This window comes from Serinus canaria, chromosome 11 (assembly GCF_022539315.1).
Source record: "Serinus canaria isolate serCan28SL12 chromosome 11, serCan2020, whole genome shotgun sequence".
NCBI lineage: Eukaryota > Metazoa > Chordata > Aves > Passeriformes > Fringillidae > Serinus > Serinus canaria.
The window spans coordinates 12293881-12315588 of record NC_066325.1 but is presented as its reverse complement, the minus strand read 5'-3'; the positions used below and the strand labels follow the sequence as shown (position 1 = coordinate 12315588).

The following is a 21708-nucleotide window of genomic DNA, read 5'->3' as shown; positions in this document are numbered from 1 at the left end:
TAGGTACACTGTTCTAAATTGCCCTTTGAAAATGGCAAGAAAAAATTAATGTTTTGTTATCCTTACTGTGACACTTATCTTGTCTTCTCACCTCCTGACTCTTTCAGTGTTTGGCCTTAAAGGGCTCTGTAGTCATCAAGTGAGAACTTTGTTCCATTTTTTTAGCAGGAATGTTGAGCTTTGCAAGTTTTTGCTAAGGACCTCAGGAAAATTTAATGTTGATTTTATATTTTATTATGTTATTTAAAGAGCAGTTTCTGAGTTGAAATTACCGTGGCATTAAGCCACACATGGATTTAGAGCTATTTAAAGCTTTTATATTAATGATAAAACCACATTGTCTAATAGATTCTATGTGTAGCTGGTTTAAGCATCCTCTTTTCTCATGTAAGAGCTAAATAATTTCTGTTGACAAATAAGATAGCAGCTAAACCTGCTTACAATTTTGGCTTTTCAAAGTCATGCTGAAGATGTACAGCCCTGAGTCTGGCCAGCTGTCATTTGTCTATGCCAGCCAAAGTTTAGGACAAGAAAATTCCAAGCTAACAACTCAGGTGCCTTAGAAACCTGTGATTTCTGTGCCTGGGTGTCCCCCAGACTCTGGGCAGGTGGGTTTGCTCTGGTGACTTGCCCACCTCCCAGCATAAGGTGGGCAGCACGTGTTCCCTTTGCATGACGCTGCGGATTTATTCACAGCTCTGCGAGATCGGCTGCGGTGCATTTTCATTCTGTGCATTGTTCTCTGGGGCTGGTGATGCCATCCCATTGTGCTGAGTTTTTAAGAGTGTGAGCAGCACTGCTGATGTGACTCCCTGGCTGCCTACTTTCCACTGGCCTGGGATAAAATTGGGTGGCTCATTCTCTGTGGGACGCAGGCGCGTGCAGGGAAGCAGGCGCGCCCAGGGCGATGGGGTCAGTTTAGCTGGGACACTGCAAAGCTATGCAGGATTCACCCAGCTCTCTGGTGATGGATGGATACTCCAGCAATGTCCCAGCCTTCCTAACAAAACTCTGGACGCTGGTGGAAGACCCTGAAACGAACCATCTCATCTGCTGGAGTTCTGTAAGTGCAACAGGTACTGGGTGTCACTAATGCCTGCGACAACAGGGGAAACCCAGGAGAACTGCATGGCACAGGAGCTGCCCTCTGCTTGGCAGGTGCTGCCCAGTCACTGGCAGGGTGCAAAAACCAGGATTCAAGTACAGGCATTTCTGGATATACTTGGTATTATTCATCAGAAATATTCTGGCTTTTTTGTTTCAGAGGGGAAACTGTTTTGTGGGTGTTTTAATTATAGTATTTACATATTTCACTTGAAACATCCTAAAAAGTGTCTAATGTTCTAATTCTAAGAATTCCACATGCTTTGAGAGAAGTATTTTTCACCTTGCTTGAATCTGCAGCTCCCTAACATTTTCTAGGAAATGAGCAAAGCCCTTAAAAAGTTTCACTGCTGTTTGGTATTATCTCATGTGTATTTCTTAGCAGCCTCTCACAAATGTCTAGGTGGAAGGCAGCAGATAAACAGCACTGAGTACTCAGACTCAAACCTATAATTTAAACAGATCTCAGACTATCACCCTAAATCATTTTGGAAGAACTTTACGTGATTTTTCAATGAATCTGTGTGATGATCATGGTGATGTGGGTATATATTGTCTGTAAAGATTCATAGGGACAGATTGCTTTTCTTTGGCTTCTTATTTGTCACAGAGGCATCGATATACTAAGTGCAATCACAGAAATAAAATTATTTCTCCTCTTTATACAACACTTTTAATACCACATTGTGCTTTTGACCTACAACTTGCTGCAAATAAAATGATTTGTTTTCAGCAGGGAGTTATTAGATTAGCTGTGTGCATAAACTTGTTCTCCAAAATCAAGATTTTATAACACAAGCAAATTTAAAGGGGGGTGGTAAAAAAGTCTAAAGTTGCCTTTCTTATATGTACTTTGTGTCCAGTAGAGTTTTCATTCAAAACGTGAGAGAGGATTGGAGCTGCACTGATATCTGTGAACATGGTTGTTTGATGCTGTTTTTTGACAGCTGTATCCCAGAGTGAGGGGAGGGGGAAGCAGAATAAACCAGCTGGGTCCCCAGGGTAGTGTCTGCAGTGTTGGGAAACCCTGGTTCCTGCTGTCCTGTCTGCAAACTCTCAAAGACAGGATAATTCCAGCATGCAGGTTGTCAGTGAATCTCTTAAGTGCTTGATCAGCCTTTGCTTCTGCTGCATGGGGTAAGGAATGATAGGAAAGACCCCAAAAATCATCAGAGAGCACTGTTGAGGTACAGTCATGTTCAGTGCTTGCAGCAGTAAGCAAGGAGCAAGAAGTGCAGCAGAGCCAAAGTCCCGTGTTAGTGGGTGTTAATTAATGGAGCTGCCAAATTAGCCTGAGCTCAGAGGCAACTGGCACCATGTGGTGGTGGAAATGCAGTGTAGGGCAGCAGAGTTGGCCAGCTGGCTGGTTTCTGTAGCCATGGGCAGGCTGCAGGCACACACCAGCCCCTCTTTAGTCACTGAGCTATCTCATGGCCCTGATTGCACTCCCTGTTTCAGAGATTTCCACACTTCCCTGAGAGCACCCTTGGAGCTGCAGACCCCCGATGGTGTGAGGTGGGACTCGCACCACTGGTACCCTCCTCCTGCACACAGAGCCTGAGGGCTGTTACAAAACACTGTCCTGTGTCACAAACCAGCCCCTGTGGAATGCCCACTTGGGCTGACACACCTCTGTCTGCTGGTGGTAGCACTGAACACAGCAGGAGGATGACTGTGGGCTGGTCTCAGACCCCTCCCTGCCAGCATGGTGCAGGCTCTGGTGTCTTTAGCTCTTGTCCCTTGAAACTCAGCTGCAGCTGAGGCAAATCCCTAATACCTGCTGATGTCATTGCACTGATGTAGCTGTCAGCAGGTAGAAGGCCAGGCAGGGAAAGCACATGGCCTGCAGTGCATCTTCTCTGCCAGCAGTCCCAGGCAGTTTGCCTTGTTTGGCAGGCATGGATCATTGCAATGCAACCCCAGAAATGGAAGTTTTATCTGATTAACATGTGTGTTGCTAGCTTGGACTGCAAAGCGTGACTCAACATTTTGTGGGTTGACCTTGTGGCTGTTTACTATTAAAAATAATCAAAAAATGTGTGTAGAGCTTGCTTCTGGGCAAGTGTGGCTCTTTTCAGTGTCCCAAACAAGCTCACACAATTGCCTTCCTTTTTCTTCCTTGATCTCATGCATCTGGGCAAGTGTGGTGTCTCCAGAGAAGACTTACTTCTTGCCTTGCTGTGTTTCTTGTGCCATATCTCCAGGCAGTGCTCCCTCCAGGATTGCTGTGCTCTGGAGGAGGTGGATTTGGGTTAGATCTGAACAAGGAGGTTATAATGGCAGGGGTTATAATGGCAATTCCCACTTTCGGGGACTTCTTAAGACTCGAGTCTTTCTGTGAAGTCCATACAAGTGGGGATGATCACAGACTACCTACCAGCTATTTGGGCACTAAAGTCAGTGCTTTCTTTCTCACATCCAAGATTCTCAACTAAGCAGTGACAAAAAGCAGAAAAGGATCAAACCTGCAGCCACAGAGGCCTGACTGTACCAGAACTGAAAGGAGGACATCTGTCATTGGGGGCTGTTGTCACTCTTCTTAGCTTCAAGGTGGCAGTTCAGAGAACAAGACTTCCCCTGCTGTAGGGCTCCTCCTGGATGTCCTGTAGTCAGGGATGCTCCTCTGACTTTGCCTTTGTCCTTGTCTCCTTTGCAGAATGGCACCAGCTTCCATGTGTTCGACCAAGGCCGCTTTGCCAAGGAGGTGCTGCCCAAGTATTTCAAGCACAACAACATGGCCAGCTTCGTCCGGCAGCTGAACATGTGTGAGTGCAGCTCCCAGGGCCCAGACATGTGGGCCTCACAGATATGGGGGGACAGGAGGCATGGGAGAGAACTGTGCAGAGGAAGGTTTGGGGTCTCTTGTTTATTACTTGCTGTGGCATATTGATTTTGCCAAAGAGGATCTGCCTCTCACATCCCAGAGTAGTGATCTCCTTGTGTTTACCTTAAATTCCAGCATGGAATTTCTGTTAGATTACATTTCAGGATGTAGGCTAAGAACTTTCACCTGCTAGGTGTTCTGCTTCTCTTGCATTGATTTGATGATCTATTATTCATTTTCCTTTTTATTCTATATAGAGTGTATGCAGACACTAACTGTAGCACCTCCCCCAGAATGTGCTGCTCTTGCGGGTCCTGTGCCCTGAGCTTATCCCTTTCACCAGCCATATCACTGAACTAGTAACAGACAGTTCTCCCTGCAAACCTTGCCTTGCTGATCAGACATTTTTACCCCTTAAAGGAGTTGTAATTTAAATTTGGTGTAAGCACTGGCAGCTCAAAAAATGTGGAGGGTGATCAGAAATGTGCTCAAGAGTGATGAGGATGAGAGGTGGAGGGAGTGCTGGGTCCTGTTGCCCATTGGCTGTGTCCTCTCTGTGCAGATGGCTTCAGGAAGGTGGTGAACATCGAGCAGGGGGGGCTGGTCAAGCCTGAGAGGGACGACACTGAGTTCCAGCACCTCTGCTTCCTGCAGGGCCATGAGCACCTCCTGGAGCACATCAAGAGGAAGGTGAGGACACTGTGTGGGACAGGGGAACAGGCACCTGCCAGATCCTGCTTAGCAGAACTCCAGTATCACCCTGGTCTTGTTCCTGTCCTCCCCACACACATGTGCACCTGGGCTGGGGGTTCTTGGTTTGCAGGGCTTGGCTTGCATCAGAGTTTTGTCTGTGTTTTTCTGCTCTGTTGCTCTCTATCACAAGATGTTTGTGTAGTGCTGCAGGGCCAGGCTTGCTTCCCACCCCTCTGCCTTTGAATTGTTACTGCTTTCCAAGAGAAAGCATAAGTCCTGCAGGGTCCTCAACAGCCACCTCTTTTTTTTATACAAGAAACAGCCTGCTCCTGCCCTCCGTTTTCTGTCTTTTAACCTATTGTTAATATCCCCAAAGTGTTGTTCTCTCACTGAATTAGCATAGCAACTTCTGAAAAGGGACTTGAGCAAAAGCCTTTTGGAAATCCCGGTGCAGTTTCCATGTCAATTTGAAGCATTTCATCAGACTCATCCCTGTAAAACATGAGGCTCGATTGGGTATCTGCAGTTAAAGCAGAAAGATTAAATCAATCTAGATCAATTCCTCCCTGATACTCAAAATACTTTTGTTTTCCCCCAAGCTGATTTGTAATCAGCTCTGACAGGGAATGTAATTCTGTCAGCAGACCCTCTGTATGAATAAATTTGTCCTGCACTTTCCTCTATCTGGCTCTTGCAATAGTACCCCTAGGGTAGTTCAGACTCTTTGGCACGTGGCCTATCCTGGTATTTCAGCTGGTGACAGTCCTGCACCTGAGCCACCACAATGACTCTCTCTGTCCATGGCCCTTCTTGCACAGGTAAAACCCACCTTTGATTTCTTTCTTCTCAGGTGTCAGTAGTCAAAAGTGAGGAGACCAAGATGCGCCAGGAGGACCTCAGCAGGTTGCTATATGAGGTACAGATTCTGAGAAGTCAGCAGGAGAACATGGAGTGTCAAGTGCAGGACATGAAGCAGTGAGTTGAATCCTACTCAGGCTGCTTCCCATGGGCATTTGCTTCTCTGGAGTGGGGAATGGTTGAAAAGAGGAGCCTTGCACACTTCCCTCCCCAGGGAACACGTGGAGCCAGGGACTGACCAAAGATCTGTTGAGACAGCAAGATGTAGGATTTCTATGCACATCTGATCTACAAAATGTGAATTAATGCTCAGCCTCTCTGTCTCATTTGTTTTCCCTTCACAGATGAGGAAAGCACAGAGAAGGTCAGACAGGAAATATGTGCATAACCTGGGGACTTAGATAACTATTGCCTCCAGATGGGAATGGTGATAAAGATGTAACTCTCACACATACAAGAGTCCTTGGCAGAAATGTGGTGGAGTCCACTCCAGCTATTAAGAAATTACCTTTATGCCATCATTCACCTCCAAAATTTATGAGTGGCCTAAAAAATATAGGATGTTATAAATAAAACATAAGAATTGTGTGTAATTTAGTCCATGGACTCATCTCCCTGAGACTGTGTCATCTGACATGGCCAGAATTGTTGGATAAGAGCAAACCAAGCTGATGCAATGCTTCCTGCATGTGGCTGCCTCCAGCTGTCTGAGACTCCGGGATTTTCTGACACAGACATGGTCACTAAAAGATTAGGAAGTGGATATGGTTTTATAAATCATGTACTTGGAGAGGTTTTTATTTGCCTCCAGAATTTTAATATTTACAGAGAGCTTTGTTTAAAAAGCACTTGAATAATCAAATAGACCCAAACCCTTTCTTTTGTAATGAGAACTGATATTCATATACCACCAGATGACACTGTCATTGTGGGCCTTAAGAGTAACACTGCATACTGGGAAACTTCATTCCAGACCAGCACCTTACATGCAATGGATACATATTTTTATCCAGCATCAATTTTTAATGACTCCCACACTTAGCACATGCATGAGTTTGCACTGTGAAATCCAGATACAGCAGCAATGAGTTTCTGGGCTTGCATTTGATTTAATTTTTAAGGAGTTCCAATATTAGTGATTTGGCATTGATTTTAATTTATTCTCCCTTTTGATTTGCTTGCTCCTTCCCTCCATCTGGCAAAGTTGCATTCAAGTGATGAAAATAATATGATTTTTATAAACTAAGACAGAGGAGAAATCCCAAGCTGAATCCATGTTAAGAAATTTACACTGATGAAGAACAATTAGGACATAACTCCAGTGCAAGCTGTCAGACTAAGGAATGCTGCTTTGCTGAAAATCCTGTCAGGACCAGTACAGAAAGCTCACTGCAGAGGTTCTTGTTGTACAAGCTGTTCTACTGTTCTCTTCAGATCTCTGGACCTTCCCTTCCCAGTTCTAGCATCCATCCACACTAGAAAGACTAAAAAGCAAAAGGATTTATCAGTTTCACCTGTATGATAGGTTTTGCTGGCCTGACAGTTTAGGTACATCCATATACTCTAGAGATAAATTGGCTGGCAAAACCTTTAGCAGCATGGACTTGGCTGGCATCCAGACTTTAGGGCAGCACAGTAAATAAACTCTGCCTCTCTCCATCCCACCTAGTGGGGCTGACTGTTGGAGGAAGCCTGTAAGCTCCCCTCTGTGCTGCTTCATTTACAGACAGAAAATACATTTTCTTTATGCAAGCTGGACACAGGTCTGTGCTGGGTTAAATCAGTGGCTCCCACTAATAACATCCTTACAGTCCTCCTAGTTCAAGGCTCTGAGATGCAGGAGCATATTTTGTCTGCTCCAGTCACTACCAAACATGCATTTGAACCACCGCTTGTATGAGTTTTAAGCAGGTAGAATCCACAGGGTCTCTGTTCATAGTCTTGTCTTTGGGAGCACCGGAGCAGTTGTGGAGAGGTTGGGCTTTTTTGGCTGCCATGGAAGGACAGTGTGGGTGATCCAAATAACTCCCAGTCACAAATCAGGCCTTGCTGAAATTCTGAGTTTGGCCCAAATGTTCCACAAAAACATGTGTCCTCCTATAAAAGTTGGCTTCTCTTTATTTGTTTTTCCTCCATGCTTTGATCTATAGCTCTTTTGAGATCAAGGAAGTAAAAGGAAGGCAATTGTGTGAGCTTGTTTGGGACACTGAAAAGAGCCAAACACTGCAAGAGCCTGGAAGTGAGATAGACTTTGCAGAGTTGAATCTGTTGTGCATCATGGCAGCACCATGGGCTGTTGGTGTTCCTGTTCTCATGGAAAATGTCTGTTTCACTTTCAGACAAAATGAAGTTCTTTGGCGGGAAGTTGTTTCTCTGCGGCAGAACCACTCACAGCAACAGAAAGTCATCAACAAGGTAGTTATCATATAAACTCCAAACTTGCTTGTGCTGTCTGGTCTGTGTCCTCCTCTGATTTTTTTTTCTCATCCCATAATTTCCACACTGTGATATCACAGTGTAATTATTTACCCTTTCTTTTAAGTTGTGTGATGCTTTTATGTGTCCTATACAAACAGGTCATTAACAAAGCACAGACCGTGCCCTTAAGCAAAAGATTTTAATTTCTGTGTCAGTCCTTTCTTTGATGTTAGAAATCACTTTTCTGTTAAAATCCAGGGCAGGAGACCACAACTGTCACTAATTGCCCTGTGTTGGCTGTGTTCTGGTTGTACCAATGCCTTTGGGCTTCCCAAATCTTCCTCTTCCATTTGTTCACAAGAGGAACCCCACAGCTGCCAGCATCAGTGGGAAGCTGCAGGTAGCAGAATTGGCCACTCATTTCCCTGCTGGGGGAATGTAACAGCAACTGCTACATTTTTAGGCTGCAGAGCCATCTCCCTTAAAATGTAGCATGACCAATATAGAAAAGGCCTCTCCAGTGATTCCTGGATGGTGCTGAGCATGACTGAGCACATCACACATCCCAGTCCCTACGTTCTGATCCTCACGTGGCATCATGGAGTCATAGGACTGGACAGAAATGCATGAGGCTATCAAGCCTTCCTCCAGCTCTGAGGCTGGACCAGCCACATGCTTCATTGTAGAGGCTTTTATAAAACTCTATTTTGTTATATTGAGCAATGAGTGAGAGCCAGTTGTGATGTATAATAATAATGCTCTCTTTGTTTGGAGGTCAAAGCAGAGCATTAAGTTCAAGCTGACCTGGGAATATGTTGCTAAGTGATTCCTCTCCAAAGCTACTCTGCTTCCTTTTTAGTGTCCTGTTATATCAACACTGACATTTCACAGAACTGAAAAATTCAACTGAAAGAGCTCAGACCTCCATCCAGGCTCTCCATAGGGAGTTGCCTCATTCACTTGCAAAGTCTTTGCCAGACTTTACAGCACCTCTTCTAAATGTCTCTGAAAACTCTAATGGATCCAGGTCTAACTCCAGGCCTAGGAATGTTTGCATGTGTAGTTCACAGGTCTGTTAGGACCAGCTGAATTTCTTCATGCACAAAGTGAAGAGAAAAAGTGCTGAGCACATGCATCCAGGAACCTTTGCACAAAGCAGGCACCTGGCTGTGTCCCTTGAAAGCCAGGCAGGCTGTTTTAAGTTCTTGGACATCTCATTTCTGTTTGAGGCTCCAATGTCTCATGCAGTTTGGCTCCTATATTCTATGGCTGCTCCCAGCTTTGGGGTGCTGTTGGGAGGGAGGAATGTGTGAGATAAAATGGCTGCGAGAGCAGGGAGTGCTGAATCACTCTGCTGATTAACACTGGATTTTGATCTTTCCTGACAGCTGATTCAGTTTCTGTTTGGCCAGCTCCAATCAAGCCCCAGCAGCAGTGGGATAAAGAGGAAGCTGTAAGTCCCCGTGTGTGGTGCACATGCTCACGGGTGCATAATGCTGCCCCCTCAGTAAAAGCACAAGCTCAGCTCGCCCGGGCGGGCGGTCACCGGACCGGGCTCCATGGTGATGGGAGCTGAATGGGCTGAAGTGCAGAGTCAGACCTGCTGACAGGCCCCATTCACTGCTCTCTAGAGAAGCACCGTGTCAGCTCGTGACCTTTATCTGGGGAACACAGCACGCAGTGGGACATGGGAGTGCTAACTAGGGGGAGGCCAAAGGGCAGGACCCCACTGCTGCTCCTGCAGGTTACACTTTGGCCACTTGGCAGCAGTAGGAGCAGGCAGCCCACAGACACCTTCAGTTCAACCCACAGTCACTGAATGTGGTGTGTATCCAACACTGGTGTTACACAGGAGGTGTTAACCTGCAGGCATCACAAAGAGGAAGGTGGGGAAAAAATTTAGCTGAGGGGCATCTTTAGATAGGCTCTTAAAGGCAAGTGAATATAATGACTTGAATTAGGAAGCTTAGTGCCTTTCAGGAGAGCGGCTATGCCTTTCTTGCCCTGTGGTGCTTGTGATTTAAAGAAGGGGAAGAGACTATTGAGTGGAATTTGCTGAGGACAGGGACCTGCCTCCAGTTCCTACCTTTATTACCTTGTGGCCTTTGACAACTTAGAAACTTCTCCATGCTGAAGAGAAAGGAGCCAGACCTCCCACAAGCAGCTCAAAGGGGTCAGTTTTCATTAAGTTGGCGTCCTTGTTCTTGACTGACTCCTCTTGTGAGGATTGTAAAGGCAACACAGGATGGAATGATGGAGCCCATAATCTGTACAAGTCAGTAGGGTATGTGCATCTGTGTCTACCACCTCTGCTGGGCCTCTTGGAAGAGCTAAACACTGCAGATAGCAAAGAAAAGGGCTCAAGGGGAGAATAGCAGCTGCTGAGGTTCATGACTGGGGAAATTTTTCTCCAGAAAAGTGGGCAAGCAGAGAAATGAAATGCCAGATCTGACCTCTAATTTTCATGGTCAGGGCTGTGTCCACCCTGTAAAAGCTTTGCAGCTCAAGAAATGTCGTAGACACTGCTTTTTTGTAAAAAGGCAAATATTAGTGAGAAACTGTGCTGAAAAGGGCAGAAGAGCACAGAACTACCTGCACAGGAATTGTATTGACCCCTTATGATAAGGGATTACACTTCACACAACCAGCTGCAATTTGCAATGTAATTTGAGTTCCTGCTTCCTTGGAAACACAAAGGTCTGTCTTCCAGAAACCTCAGCTCTTGTGTCCATATCTGCATCCTTAGTGTTTTATCTTTCACAGTTGTGTTTTCCTGCCTCTTTTAAATGGCTGCAGGAAAGGATGATGTGCAGCCTGGAGCTACTTGGTGCAGAGCAGGGTGTTCCCTAGGGGCTCTGGGTAGGTTTGGGCAGGTCTGCATCCTTCCCCTCTCTGTTTGGGTAGTGCCCTTTTCTGGTGGTGACCTCCTCCAAAACTGTTTTTAGCCTTCCTTGCCCATAACACCAGGCAAGAAAGACTCTTACAGCTGAGGAGAACCAGAGTAGACAGGGGAGAAGAGCTCTTGGCTCAGGGATGTTTTGTGTGTGAGCAGCAAGGAGCCAGTCAGTACATGCTGGAAGACAAAACTGTTTCTCTCCACAGACCTCTGATGCTTGACAATGGGATCTCAGCTCCACCAGTGTCCAAGTTCAGCCGGCATTTGTCCCCAGAGCCCCTCCAGGAGCCCTATTTCATCCAGTCGGTGGGTTCAGCCTCTGGGCCCTTGATGGCTTTGGTTGGGGGGAATGTTTGGAGCAATAATAGAGATTATGGAGTAAGTAATTTGGCAGGAGTTTGGCACCGAAGAGGAAATGAGGTTTGCTGTGCTGAGTGACATTTAAAACTCCTTCAGTTCACCAGTTCCATGGATGCCTTCATGAGGGAGGCCATGGGCTTTGTGGGGAAAGGCAGACCCTGCACACTGAACTCTCCGTGTTGTTACCCCTGCCTGGTTCACCTTGGGGGAAGAGAGGAAGAAGTGAGCTCTAAAAGTGGTACTTTTGAACCCTCTGGGGGATCCCCACCATCATCAGAGCAGACACCAGACACTTCTGTCATGCAATTAAATATGTGAGCTAGCATGAGAGGCTCATACAGCCCTGTTGGGCTGTGTTGCATCTTTCCCTGCAGAGGAAGCTGAGCAGTCTAGGCAAAATGTCAGACATGGTAAAACCTCTTGGTTGCTGACACTTCACAGGGTTTATTTCACACCTGTACCTCTGTGCGGTTGGAGGAAAAGTGAGAGGAAATTAGAATGTTGCATAGTAGGTAAAAGCTTTCTTGGTTTCCATACACGGGGACTCAAAGTCACAGTGAATAAACCCTAACCATCTCAGACAGGGTCTTGGGCCTGTTTTGGGGTCAGAAGGATAAATCTGTATGACTTTGCTTTCCTCTTAGCCCTCGACAGAGCCTGCCTCTTGCTTAAACAGCCCTGCAATCGCTGGAGGACCCATCATATCTGATGTTACTGAAGCATCACCATCCAACATCATGAATATGCAATCCCCTCCTGAAAATGACAGGTAAACATGTTTGTGATTAAAAATGGGGAGATTGGGTATAAACATGCAACTCTTCTCAAGAGTTTTGTGTGGCTGTAATTCTACCAAAGTTTCTGTCTGATTCACAAATCTCTATAGAGATACGGGATAGAATGCTTTTTTCCAGTTTGCAAAGTGGGTCAGATTTTCAGAATTAGAGGGGGGTAATAACAACATAACTTTCAAAACAAAATCCTGAGTTTCATGCTGAGAACTTCCACTCCCCTCTTCAAGAACTAGTTCATCTTTCTTTAGTCCCAAGTCCCAAGACAGGGACTGTCTCAGACTTAATCAAATAATGAGATACTAACACTTGTTGGGTTTGTTGAGAGAGAGAAAGGAGGGTTTCCTTTTGGCTTTGGTAGGGAAGAAGCAATCAAATTGTACATCTAACAGCTAATGAGAACAGAAATGTTGCATCACAACAACTTCCGATGTTTGACAACTTTTCTGTGAAAAGGCCCCAGTAACTTAAGAACTGAATGCAGAGGTATTTTAATGCTTATCTCTTCCTGCCACAGACATGCAGTGAATGTAGGGCTAGCAGCAGAATAGCTAAAGCTATGTCAGTGGAAAGTAAGTAGACAGATGAATCATGGAAACAGTTTCTCAGGCATAGAGACAAGGTAGTATAATTTCTAGTTATACTCCAGAAATTGCCTGTAAATCTGTTGCATAATTGAAACCATAGCCATAAAATTAACTATAAGCATGTAGAGAGCTTCAGTTTAAAAAAAAAGAAAACGAACCTGGAAGCCATTTCTAAAGCAGAAAATCTTCAATATAACCTTCAAGTTAAGTTGCTTATTTCTACTAATTTCTGAGTGCCATCTGGTGGCTTCTGATCTGTTCTGTGTCTGCATGACTTTAACATCTGAGCCAGCCATGGCCCCAGTCAGTCCAGGTGTGCTACCTCCTAAATTAGCCGTGCTTCTGGTGGGAATTTGGGCCCCACAAGATGAGAAGATGATCTGAAAGGAATGTTGAGGAAAGTCTGTAGTGTCACATACCATCCCTGTTACTTTGGCTGCAGCTGTGCAGGTTCCCAAGGAGCTCTAAAGTCTCCTACAAGTAATACAGAGTAGGTTTTTACACACAAAATGCTTCTGAACAAAACTTCATTGTCATTTGTCCATCTGGAAAAAATGTGGGGTGCCTCTCCCATTGGAAAAGGCAAACGTCTACCTCCAACCCAGTAAAACATCTGACTATGACTGTCAGATCTCAACAGCTTCTGTTCAAGTCCTGCAGGGCCACAAGATCCTGACCTGAGTCATTGGGATCTCTAGAGTGCTTCCTGATCCAATCCTAACTCCTGCATGGGATGGTCTTACTGATCCCATTCTTATCTCTAGGGTGGAGACTTTTCTTTTTCAGGGGAGTTTCTTTAGCCCAGTGTCCCTTTAACCTGTCCCGAACACTCACCCAAGAAATGATCAGTGCATAGAAATTTATTTTCCATATTTGCAAAACAATTGAATGGGGCAAATTCATTATAGCTGTGACTGATGAAATGACTGCAGATATCCAGCTGCATTCCAGCAATACATGAGCATGTTCCTGGAGCTTGCTGAAAAGAGAGCCTGCTGGCTTCTTTTGCCCATCTGAGGAAATGGAAAGACCTTCTGCAGCAGTTTGAGGGGAAGTGGAAGCAAGGCCTTGTGCTCCTGCCCTTCCCAGTAGCACGAGGCCTTTGCAGAGCAGCTGTGTGTGGTGCTGAGCCTGTCTCTGCTGCAGGGAGAAGTGCCTCATGCTGATCAAGGAGGAGCCAGTGAGCCCTGGAGTGAAAGGCAGCGTGGAGCCCGAGGTGCCCCTGCCCGGCTGCCGCGCCTGCTCCGAGCCCCCGGTGCTGCCCGTGGCCATGGTCCAGTCTGTGCTGGAGGGCAAAGGCAGCTGTGCTGCAGCCCCACCAGGGGCCTCCCAGGCACCTGAGAGGAGAGGCAGGAGGGCCCTGCTGGACAGGTGAGGCTACCAGGGAGAGCTGTGGCCCTGCCTGCTCGTGGGCCTCTGCTCCCATCCCCAGGGTGGGGAGGGAGGGTGACTGCAAGCAGCCAAGTGCAGCCTGATGAGCTCCATCCTGGACCTGTGGCACCTGCTAAAGGAGCCCTGAATGCCAGGGTACAGGTCATAGAGGTAGGGGGCATGTGGATCACCTGCTTGAAGGACCCAGCAGAGGAAGAGCTGTCAGAGGATGTGCTTCAGAGCTGTGGGAGCAGGAAGAGCATTTAGAGAGATTTGCCCAAGGTCTGAGTGACAGCTGGAGCCCAGAGCAGCATCTGTGTCTGTCTGCAGGCCTGCACTGGACTGTGCTACACCCCTGCCCAGGGCACTGGCACTGTGACATCAGGCTCAGCCCCAGGGGGATCCCAGTGAGCCACTTCTGGGGCTGTGCTCTGAGACTGAAATCCCAACAGCACCCATGTCATGGGGGAGTGTCCAGCAGAAGGAAAGCATGGTGCAGCTGGGTGGATGATGTGGAATTAACTGCAGTTCATTCTTGATAGCAACTGCAGCAATATAAGGAGGACTGTCAGGGAGGGGAACCCAAAACACTCAGTAGGGTTATCAGAAAAGCTTCCATTTTCCTTTAAGTCCTTACAGAGAAGCAAAGTCCTCCCTCTAAACCCACTGGATGCTGAAAAACATATTACTAGAAGCAAAATAACCCCTTTTTAAAAGACCTGATTTTAAAATAAAATTTTATAGCTTTTGGGGGTTTGATCACAGCAGGGCCCCACTGTTGCTCATTTAGCTGAATGTCTCTAATAAATGCAGCCTGCAGGGTAAATGCCTGCAGCTAAAAATCACTCCTTTAAAAAGCATTAGTTAACATTAATTCAGGCATCTTGGACCAAGGAGAATGGCAATGCAGCCTGTTCTGGTTCCAAATGCATTTCTAAAAGGATTTATTCTAAGGAAAGCTTTTATTTTCCCAGTGTTGAGGAGATTTGCACAGACTATCCATCCCCAAACCACGTGTCACCCAGGAGAGGGATTGTCCCATTTGTTTTACCATCTGCCCAGTCCCCTGTGTGCTCTGCTGAGTTGTACTCTGGGATTAAACCAAGTTTTATGGCATAAACCCAGGCTGACAGCGGGCTCTTGGTTTTCAAAATGAGATTTAAACAGGAACATCCTTTTGGAAGGCTGCTTAGTCCTGCTTTCTGTACGGACCTCTGCAAGTTTCCTTTGTGGCAATGTTTTCCCTTGTGTTTTCTTAGAACAGATATTTCAGACCCACTGGAGGGCACTGACTGGAGCCTGGAGGGGCTGCAGCTGCTGCTGAGGAGCCAGCAGTACAGCCTGGAGCCTGCCAGCCTCTTGGATGTGAGTGTTGCTGGGAAGGCTGCATCAAAAGAGTTGTGAAGTTCACAGAGGTTCCTTTGGGCTGTGATTCCAGTCATGCTGCTTGTTCTCATGTGGCATTTTGTCTGCCACATGTAGCCTGTGGAGTCACAGCTCTGTTTTGACCTGCTCAAAAGATTTCAGCTTTAAATTGTGCCCCCCCCCCCTTTTTTTTTTAAATATGCATATTTGAACTTTAGGGGCACAAAACACTGAATTTGATAAGGAAATCAACATGAGACCCGACACAGTTATGTAAATAAATAGGTTTAATATGACTCTCTAGCTAGTTTGGTAATTGCTTTGTAGGGGTTAATTTATTTTCTGCATATTCTACATCTTAGATATTCCTAGATTTTGTTTAGCTTTTTCTACCTTCCCCTCTTCCTCATATTCTGGGAAGTGTAGCCAATGTAAAATCCTCTCTCTGCTGAGCTAGTTATCAGTCTCAGTTCTTAGATCACCTTTCTTTAGAAATGGATGGTGGCTTTTTCTTAAGCAGACATGCAGAAATAGGAAGGTTTGTTTATTTCTCAATTGTACATATAGTTGGTATATGAAAGATTTTTGCCAATAATCAAATAACTCTGTATGTAAGAAAAAAATCTGTATGTCAAATATATGGTCCCTTGAGGAGGTGCTTCAGATAAAGACATGTTGTAAGCTTGCATGGATAAACAGAGTGAAAAGTCATTTAAAAAAAAATCAATCTTATTCTTTTCAAGCAGTTCCCAAGTGTCTGTGGTTGATTCTGACTTTACAGAGAGCTTTTCAAATGGCCTGCTCTATCGCTGACTGTTGGTTACTGTTTCTTGTTTCTCATTAGGAAGTGTTTTCCTGTTACTGACACACTTCTCTCTCTGTGCAACTGTCACAAGAGTGAGAATGAACCATAAAATTGGCCTCAGATCAACAGATCCTTTTCCAAAATTGCTCACACTTGTCAAGAAACTGCCACCAAAGCCCTGATGCAACAGTAACCTGCCCTCTGCTACTACATTCTGGAATGCTTTTAAAAGCCATGTCAGTCTGGGAGTGTCCTAGGACTCAAGAGCTGCAGAAAAGGGCTTTGATTTGTGTGTGCAGCTGCCCTGGTTAGTGACAGGACAGTGGCATGGGGTGTCTGTGCTGTCCCTCCCCTGGCAGGCAACAGGGCTCATGGGTCAGCACAAGTGTCCCCAGCCCAGCTGTGCCTCAAGTCAGCGCAGGAGCCTTTGGCTGCAGCTCCAGTTAGTGCAGGGCTGCACCCTCCAGCAGGCAGGGGAGGCCAGGAGAATCCCAAACCATTCCACCTTTCACAGCCAGAACTGTATTTTTGTCCCAACAGGTCTTTAATCCCAATTTATCTCTGAGTGAATGGAATTTGACTGAAATGGAAGCCAGTCTGCCCCCGGTAAGAGCTATGTGTTTCTAAGCTATGAAAACAGCAGAGAACCCCAGAATGGCCCAGGTGGAATGACCTTAATGTTCATCCTGTTCCAAAGCCTCTGCCCACTGCAGGGACACCTTTCCCTGGATCTCCTTGCCTAAATTATAATGGAACTATGAAGCAGAGCTTGTGCATAACTGAGGAAGTGATTTCATAACCAGAGGGGAGAGTGAGCTAGAGCACAGCACGTAGGCATCTCCTGGGGACATCATGGCAGTGTTGTTTTATACTCTTGACCTGTTTTTCCAACTCAGCCAGGCTTTGTCTGGAGACAAGCTCTGACTGACTGTTGGTGTCCTGAAGGCTTTAATTGCAACTGGCTGCTCTAAACTTTCTCTTAGTGAGAATGTCACATCCTACTAATACCATAGATTTATGAAGTGTTTTTGGACAGAACTCTTTTTACAATATACCTTCACAAAGTGCAGCCATCCCTGTATGTTTCAGGAGCAGTAAAATGCCATGCAATTACAACAGAGATTCCTGCATGACATGACTGTACATGAAAAAACAAGGAGAAATTGTTTGGCAGTATTTCTTTGGAATTGATACTTACACAGACATTTCTGCAGTGCAGAAAGAGCAGGTTTAATAAACAGTGAAGGAAACTGTAGACTCACAGAAGGATTAAGGTTGGGAGTGTATTGCATGGCTGGGTTCCTTTTCCTGTGTGACAGAGAGTGAATTTTCAGAGCCCTTGCTGACAATTAAGTTGGATGAAGGCTTGGATGGTTCTGCCAGATATCTCTACAGATGCTCAAGTAGAGTGTTATCTACTCTAATGAAGTGTAAAAGGTCTCTAAGCCTTCTTCATGGTATCATCATCTTTTTAACGTTTTAATAATTTTGAATTTACTAGGTAATTCCACTTCCTGAGTGTTAAGAAGAAGAGTGTCTAAGAAATAGTTAATATTAATTAGCAAGTCTTGGAAGCAAAGGCTATAACTTTTTAAAAATAATTTCAAGAAAAGGCCAGGAAAGGGGGCTGCAGTGTTCCATAGTTCAGTCCTTGAGCCCACTAAATTTCCCAGGGGGTCTTGCTTGTCTTACAGAAAGTCATGAGCATGGAGGAGTGTGGAAGCAATACAGGCAGGAGCTCTGTGCCTAGAGCACTGTGTAAGCAAAAACCAGTTTCACTTTAAAGACAGGCATTGGAAAGTGGAAAGAAAATCTCTTTCTTCTTTGTTACTGGCTGCAGAGGACTGTGGGTTTGCTTTGTGTGGCAGCCACAGTGACAGCAGCCTGGCCCCTCATATGACATGGGCTTCACACCATATTAGCCAATGCTGAAGAGGGGATTGCACCTCCCACAGCCCTGTCCTTGGGCAGATCTGCCCCTGAGCACAGGGTGTGGCTGTTCTAGGGAAGGGCAGTGAGGCTGGGAGGAGAGGCTGGGCAGGGAGGATGGCTTGTGTTCCTGTGGGTGTTGAGCAGTGGGGTGAAGCACTGGTGCTCAGACCTGGCCTAGTTCTAACAAGCTCCCCTGTCTTTGTATAATTGTACATTGTAGTTTATATTTTTGCATCAAGATGCAGCGACTCACAGTGGATCTGGAGAAGAGTGCAACTGAGCTGCCCCCAAAAGTGTTCAACCCACCATTCAACAGCACCTGCCCAGGTAGGGGCAGCAGCAGCTCTGTGGACCTGGCAGTAGGATGTAGCTCAGGCAGCCAGATAGGATGTCCAGCACTGACAGTTTGCCATTTGAGGGAGCAAACCACATTTGCTTTCATGATTGTCAGTCAGCAGTGTTTTCACAGCAGCTGCTAAGGCAGTTCTTGAGCAGTGGGAAAAGGGTGAGGGATAAACTGAGGTGTAAATGGAATTGAACTGGTTTTGCAGTGGGTCCCCATCATGACTGTCAGTGTTTCCACTGTTTTCTCTGCCTGTTCATTGCCACCTCAGAGCAATGTGGTGATCTCAGTGGGTCGGGGTGGTAAGAGCTGGTACAATCTTGGGGTTCCTCTGTTCCTGATGCAGGGGAGGTGTCCCAGTAGCTGCTGGCAGCCAGAGGCACAGGCTGTGTGTCCCTTTCTCCAGACTTTTTAGACCTCAAGGGAACAGTCCAGCTGTCCACTTGCTGACTGATAAAGTGTGGTATTGACCTTAGATATGAATCCAGGAGTGTTGCCCTGCCTGTGGAATCGTGATGTATGTTCATGTGTGTTCAGCTGGGACAGACCTGAAAGAGAAGCTCTTGTGAGCCCCTGTTTGGTGCTTTAGCCACCTGAACCTGCCCCAGTTTTGATTCATTGTGTGTCATTCAAGGTCTTCCAGCCTCAGCCTCTTTCATGAGCACCTCAAAGGCATTAAAAGCCCAGGTACACTGAAGAGAGTCCTTGAGTATCCCCTGTTTGCAAAGCCTTTCTGCAGAGAGGGAGAAAAACACATCTTGAGTGAAGAAGAGCAGCTGCTCTCATCCTTGTCTCAGTGTCTCCAACATTCAGTCATCCCTTTTCAGCTTTCAGGCAGAACCCACCTGGTGACCTGCAGAGACTTCCCTTGATTTTAATGGGCTTTGGAGTCAAAGGTCTCCTCAGGTGCTTCCAAGCGATTTTGCTACAGTGAGGCTCCTCAGTTGCTGCTGCAGTTGGGATTTGTCACTTTTCAGTTCTATCTATGTAAAACCAGGCAACCTGCCTTCTAGAAGCTGAATTTTCTGCTGTCTATTCCTAGGGAAAGATGTCATCCTTGAAAGTGCCCAGCAGTTCCTCCTTGACCGTCAGTCAATCTTTGGGAACGACCTCATCAGCTTGCCTGAAAATTCATCACTTTATGTTCCTTCTGAAAATATAGCTTCCTACATGTCCTCTGGGGGTGTCCAAGGGGATATCCCTCTAAACCTGAGTTCTTCCATGGACAACAGCCAGTGATTTAGCTCCCAAGAAACAAAACCTCCCTCCCACCCATCCAAGCATCCACAGCTTGAATTCTGAAGAAACAAAACTGACTCAGTAACCCTCAAGAGAGTTTCTTTTTGTGTCCTTTTTTTTTTTTTTTGAGTAGGTGGAAATGGTCAGTAGCTGTTGCATTACCCTCCCTGCACCTGGATTTTAGTGTTTTTTAAAACAAAACTACTTCTGGTGCTTGCTCTGAGGGGGAGTGAGAACTTGTCAGGATTTTTTTTTCCTTGAAAATGCTTTAGAAATTTCAAATCTTTTAATAAAACTCAAGTGAAGAGTAGCTTGAAAGTCCATCTGAGACTTCATAAAATAGTGATCCTGACTAGTGTCTGCAATGGCAGACTGTTGGATTTTACTGGGGCAGCACAGATTGGCTAAGATGCCTGACCCTTGTTGATGCTGGTTATTGAATAGGAAAATAGTTCTCATGCCAGTCCAATGCTCTAAAAAGATTTTTTAACCATTTTCTGGGTTTGGTGGGATGCACCTGTTCCTCCTAAGGTGAGTAGGAAGAAGATCCAATGGGGTTTGTAGAAGCTTGTTTTCTGAGTGACCCCACCAAGAATGTGCCTCTGGCTCTTAGGGGAGCTACAGACCATCACGGGCCACAGATGAGTGGCCTGTGATGGTCTGTAGCTCCCCTAAGCTGAGTTGAGAGCTTTTGTTATTTGGAATTTGTTTTGCCCCAAATTTATTTTCTCTTATATATGGGCAGGGCACTCCATACTTAAAAAATAGAAAAGGGATAGACTTTTCTGCATGCAAAAATTTCCATGTGCAGAGAGGGCTGAGGGAGTGCACTCTGGGTTTTGGTGCTGGCTAAGTATTTCATGTCCAGTCCAATGGGTTTTTTCCCTTGGCTTTGACTGGTTCTATTTCCCCTGAAGATGTGCCTGTTGGTTCATTGATGTGTAGGATCTGACTAAACAGTTTAATTCATTGGATCCCCTTTTTAGACGGACTCTCAGCTGCTCAGTGTAGGAGAGAGGCAGAATGGTTAGTCCACCATGTCCCACAAACTTTTCTTCTGTCCTTTGTGCATCTGAGACCAGCCTCAAAGGCTGAGCTAACCTTCCCCATCCATGTGGTTTCTGACAACTGAGTTTCTCAACAAAGCAGAGCTTTGTTTTTTATGCTGTAGTTCTAATGAGAACGTATTATTTATCTCAGTAGCTTCTACCTGAGTTGCTTTTCCTTAGGAAGGTTACCCAAATGCAGTAGGACAGACCCAGGAAATTCAATTCACTCAGGCCTTCTAGGGGCTTAGTCAGGGAGGTTTAAGCTGTGCCAGTATCATCTGAAGAAATGCTTTGCCTGCCTTCATTGCCATGACAATTCTTGGTGATGAACCACATTTCTGAGCATTGTGGTCAAGCAGCATCCACCCCAAAGTGTAGCTAACCACTCAGACAAGTGCAGGCTCAGAAGCTCCTCAATAAGATGAGCATTTTTAAAATGGACCTTCCTGTCACAGCCCTTTCCTCCATCCATTTATCACTATGTGAACAAATGTGTTAGTTCAGAAACATTCACTCTTGAGCACATTTTTGCCCAGCTGATTGCTGTGCTGGGAGCTCTGTCACTGCCTTGGTGGTGTGGTCTGTGCAGGAGCGAGGTTGTGAGAGCTCCTGAATTAATCCCGGCCACTGTTTTTGTGTTCAGGACTAAGGGAAAATTCCAGCAGCCCCCACTGGCCTGGTATTTAGATGATGTGCTTGAGTGTATCCTGGACAAGTTTTTTCTTTTTGACAGATTTGTGCTTAGAAATTTCACCTAGATCAGCCCATTTCCACCCTATTTTGCCCTTTCCAGCGATGGAAAGTCGTTGAGTTGCACTCTGTTTACTTCTTTTCTCATAGGTAATTGAAAACTGCCTGGTGTCTCCTGACACTGACAGTGCAGGTTCAAGATTTACACCCTTCTCTGAGCTTCCACACTCCAGGCTGCTGTCCTGTTAACAGTGAATGTATTGATGCAACAAGGTATTTAAGCACATGCTTAACTTGAAGCTCCTGAGTAGTTTTCCTGTGTTTGTATGGAGCCTGTCACATGCTTGAGGCTGGGCATAGCTGGTGTCAGACTGGATTGTCTG

At 45.8% G+C, this 21708-nt stretch overlaps 1 protein-coding gene across 1 annotated transcript; it reads left to right on the top strand.

The window, feature by feature from the left end:
- Positions 1-598: 598 nt before the first annotated feature.
- HSF4 (heat shock transcription factor 4) lies at positions 599-20187 on the top strand. Its single transcript, XM_009090652.4, has 13 exons — positions 599-1063; positions 3761-3869; positions 4491-4618; positions 5472-5596; positions 7819-7894; positions 9286-9350; positions 11000-11099; positions 11798-11922; positions 13678-13902; positions 15162-15267; positions 16613-16678; positions 18244-18331; positions 19390-20187. The coding sequence occupies exons 1-13, from the start codon at positions 941-943 to the stop codon at positions 19584-19586; spliced, it is 1533 nt and encodes a 510-aa protein (XP_009088900.1). The 5' UTR covers positions 599-940; the 3' UTR covers positions 19587-20187.
- Positions 20188-21708: the final 1521 nt, after the last annotated feature.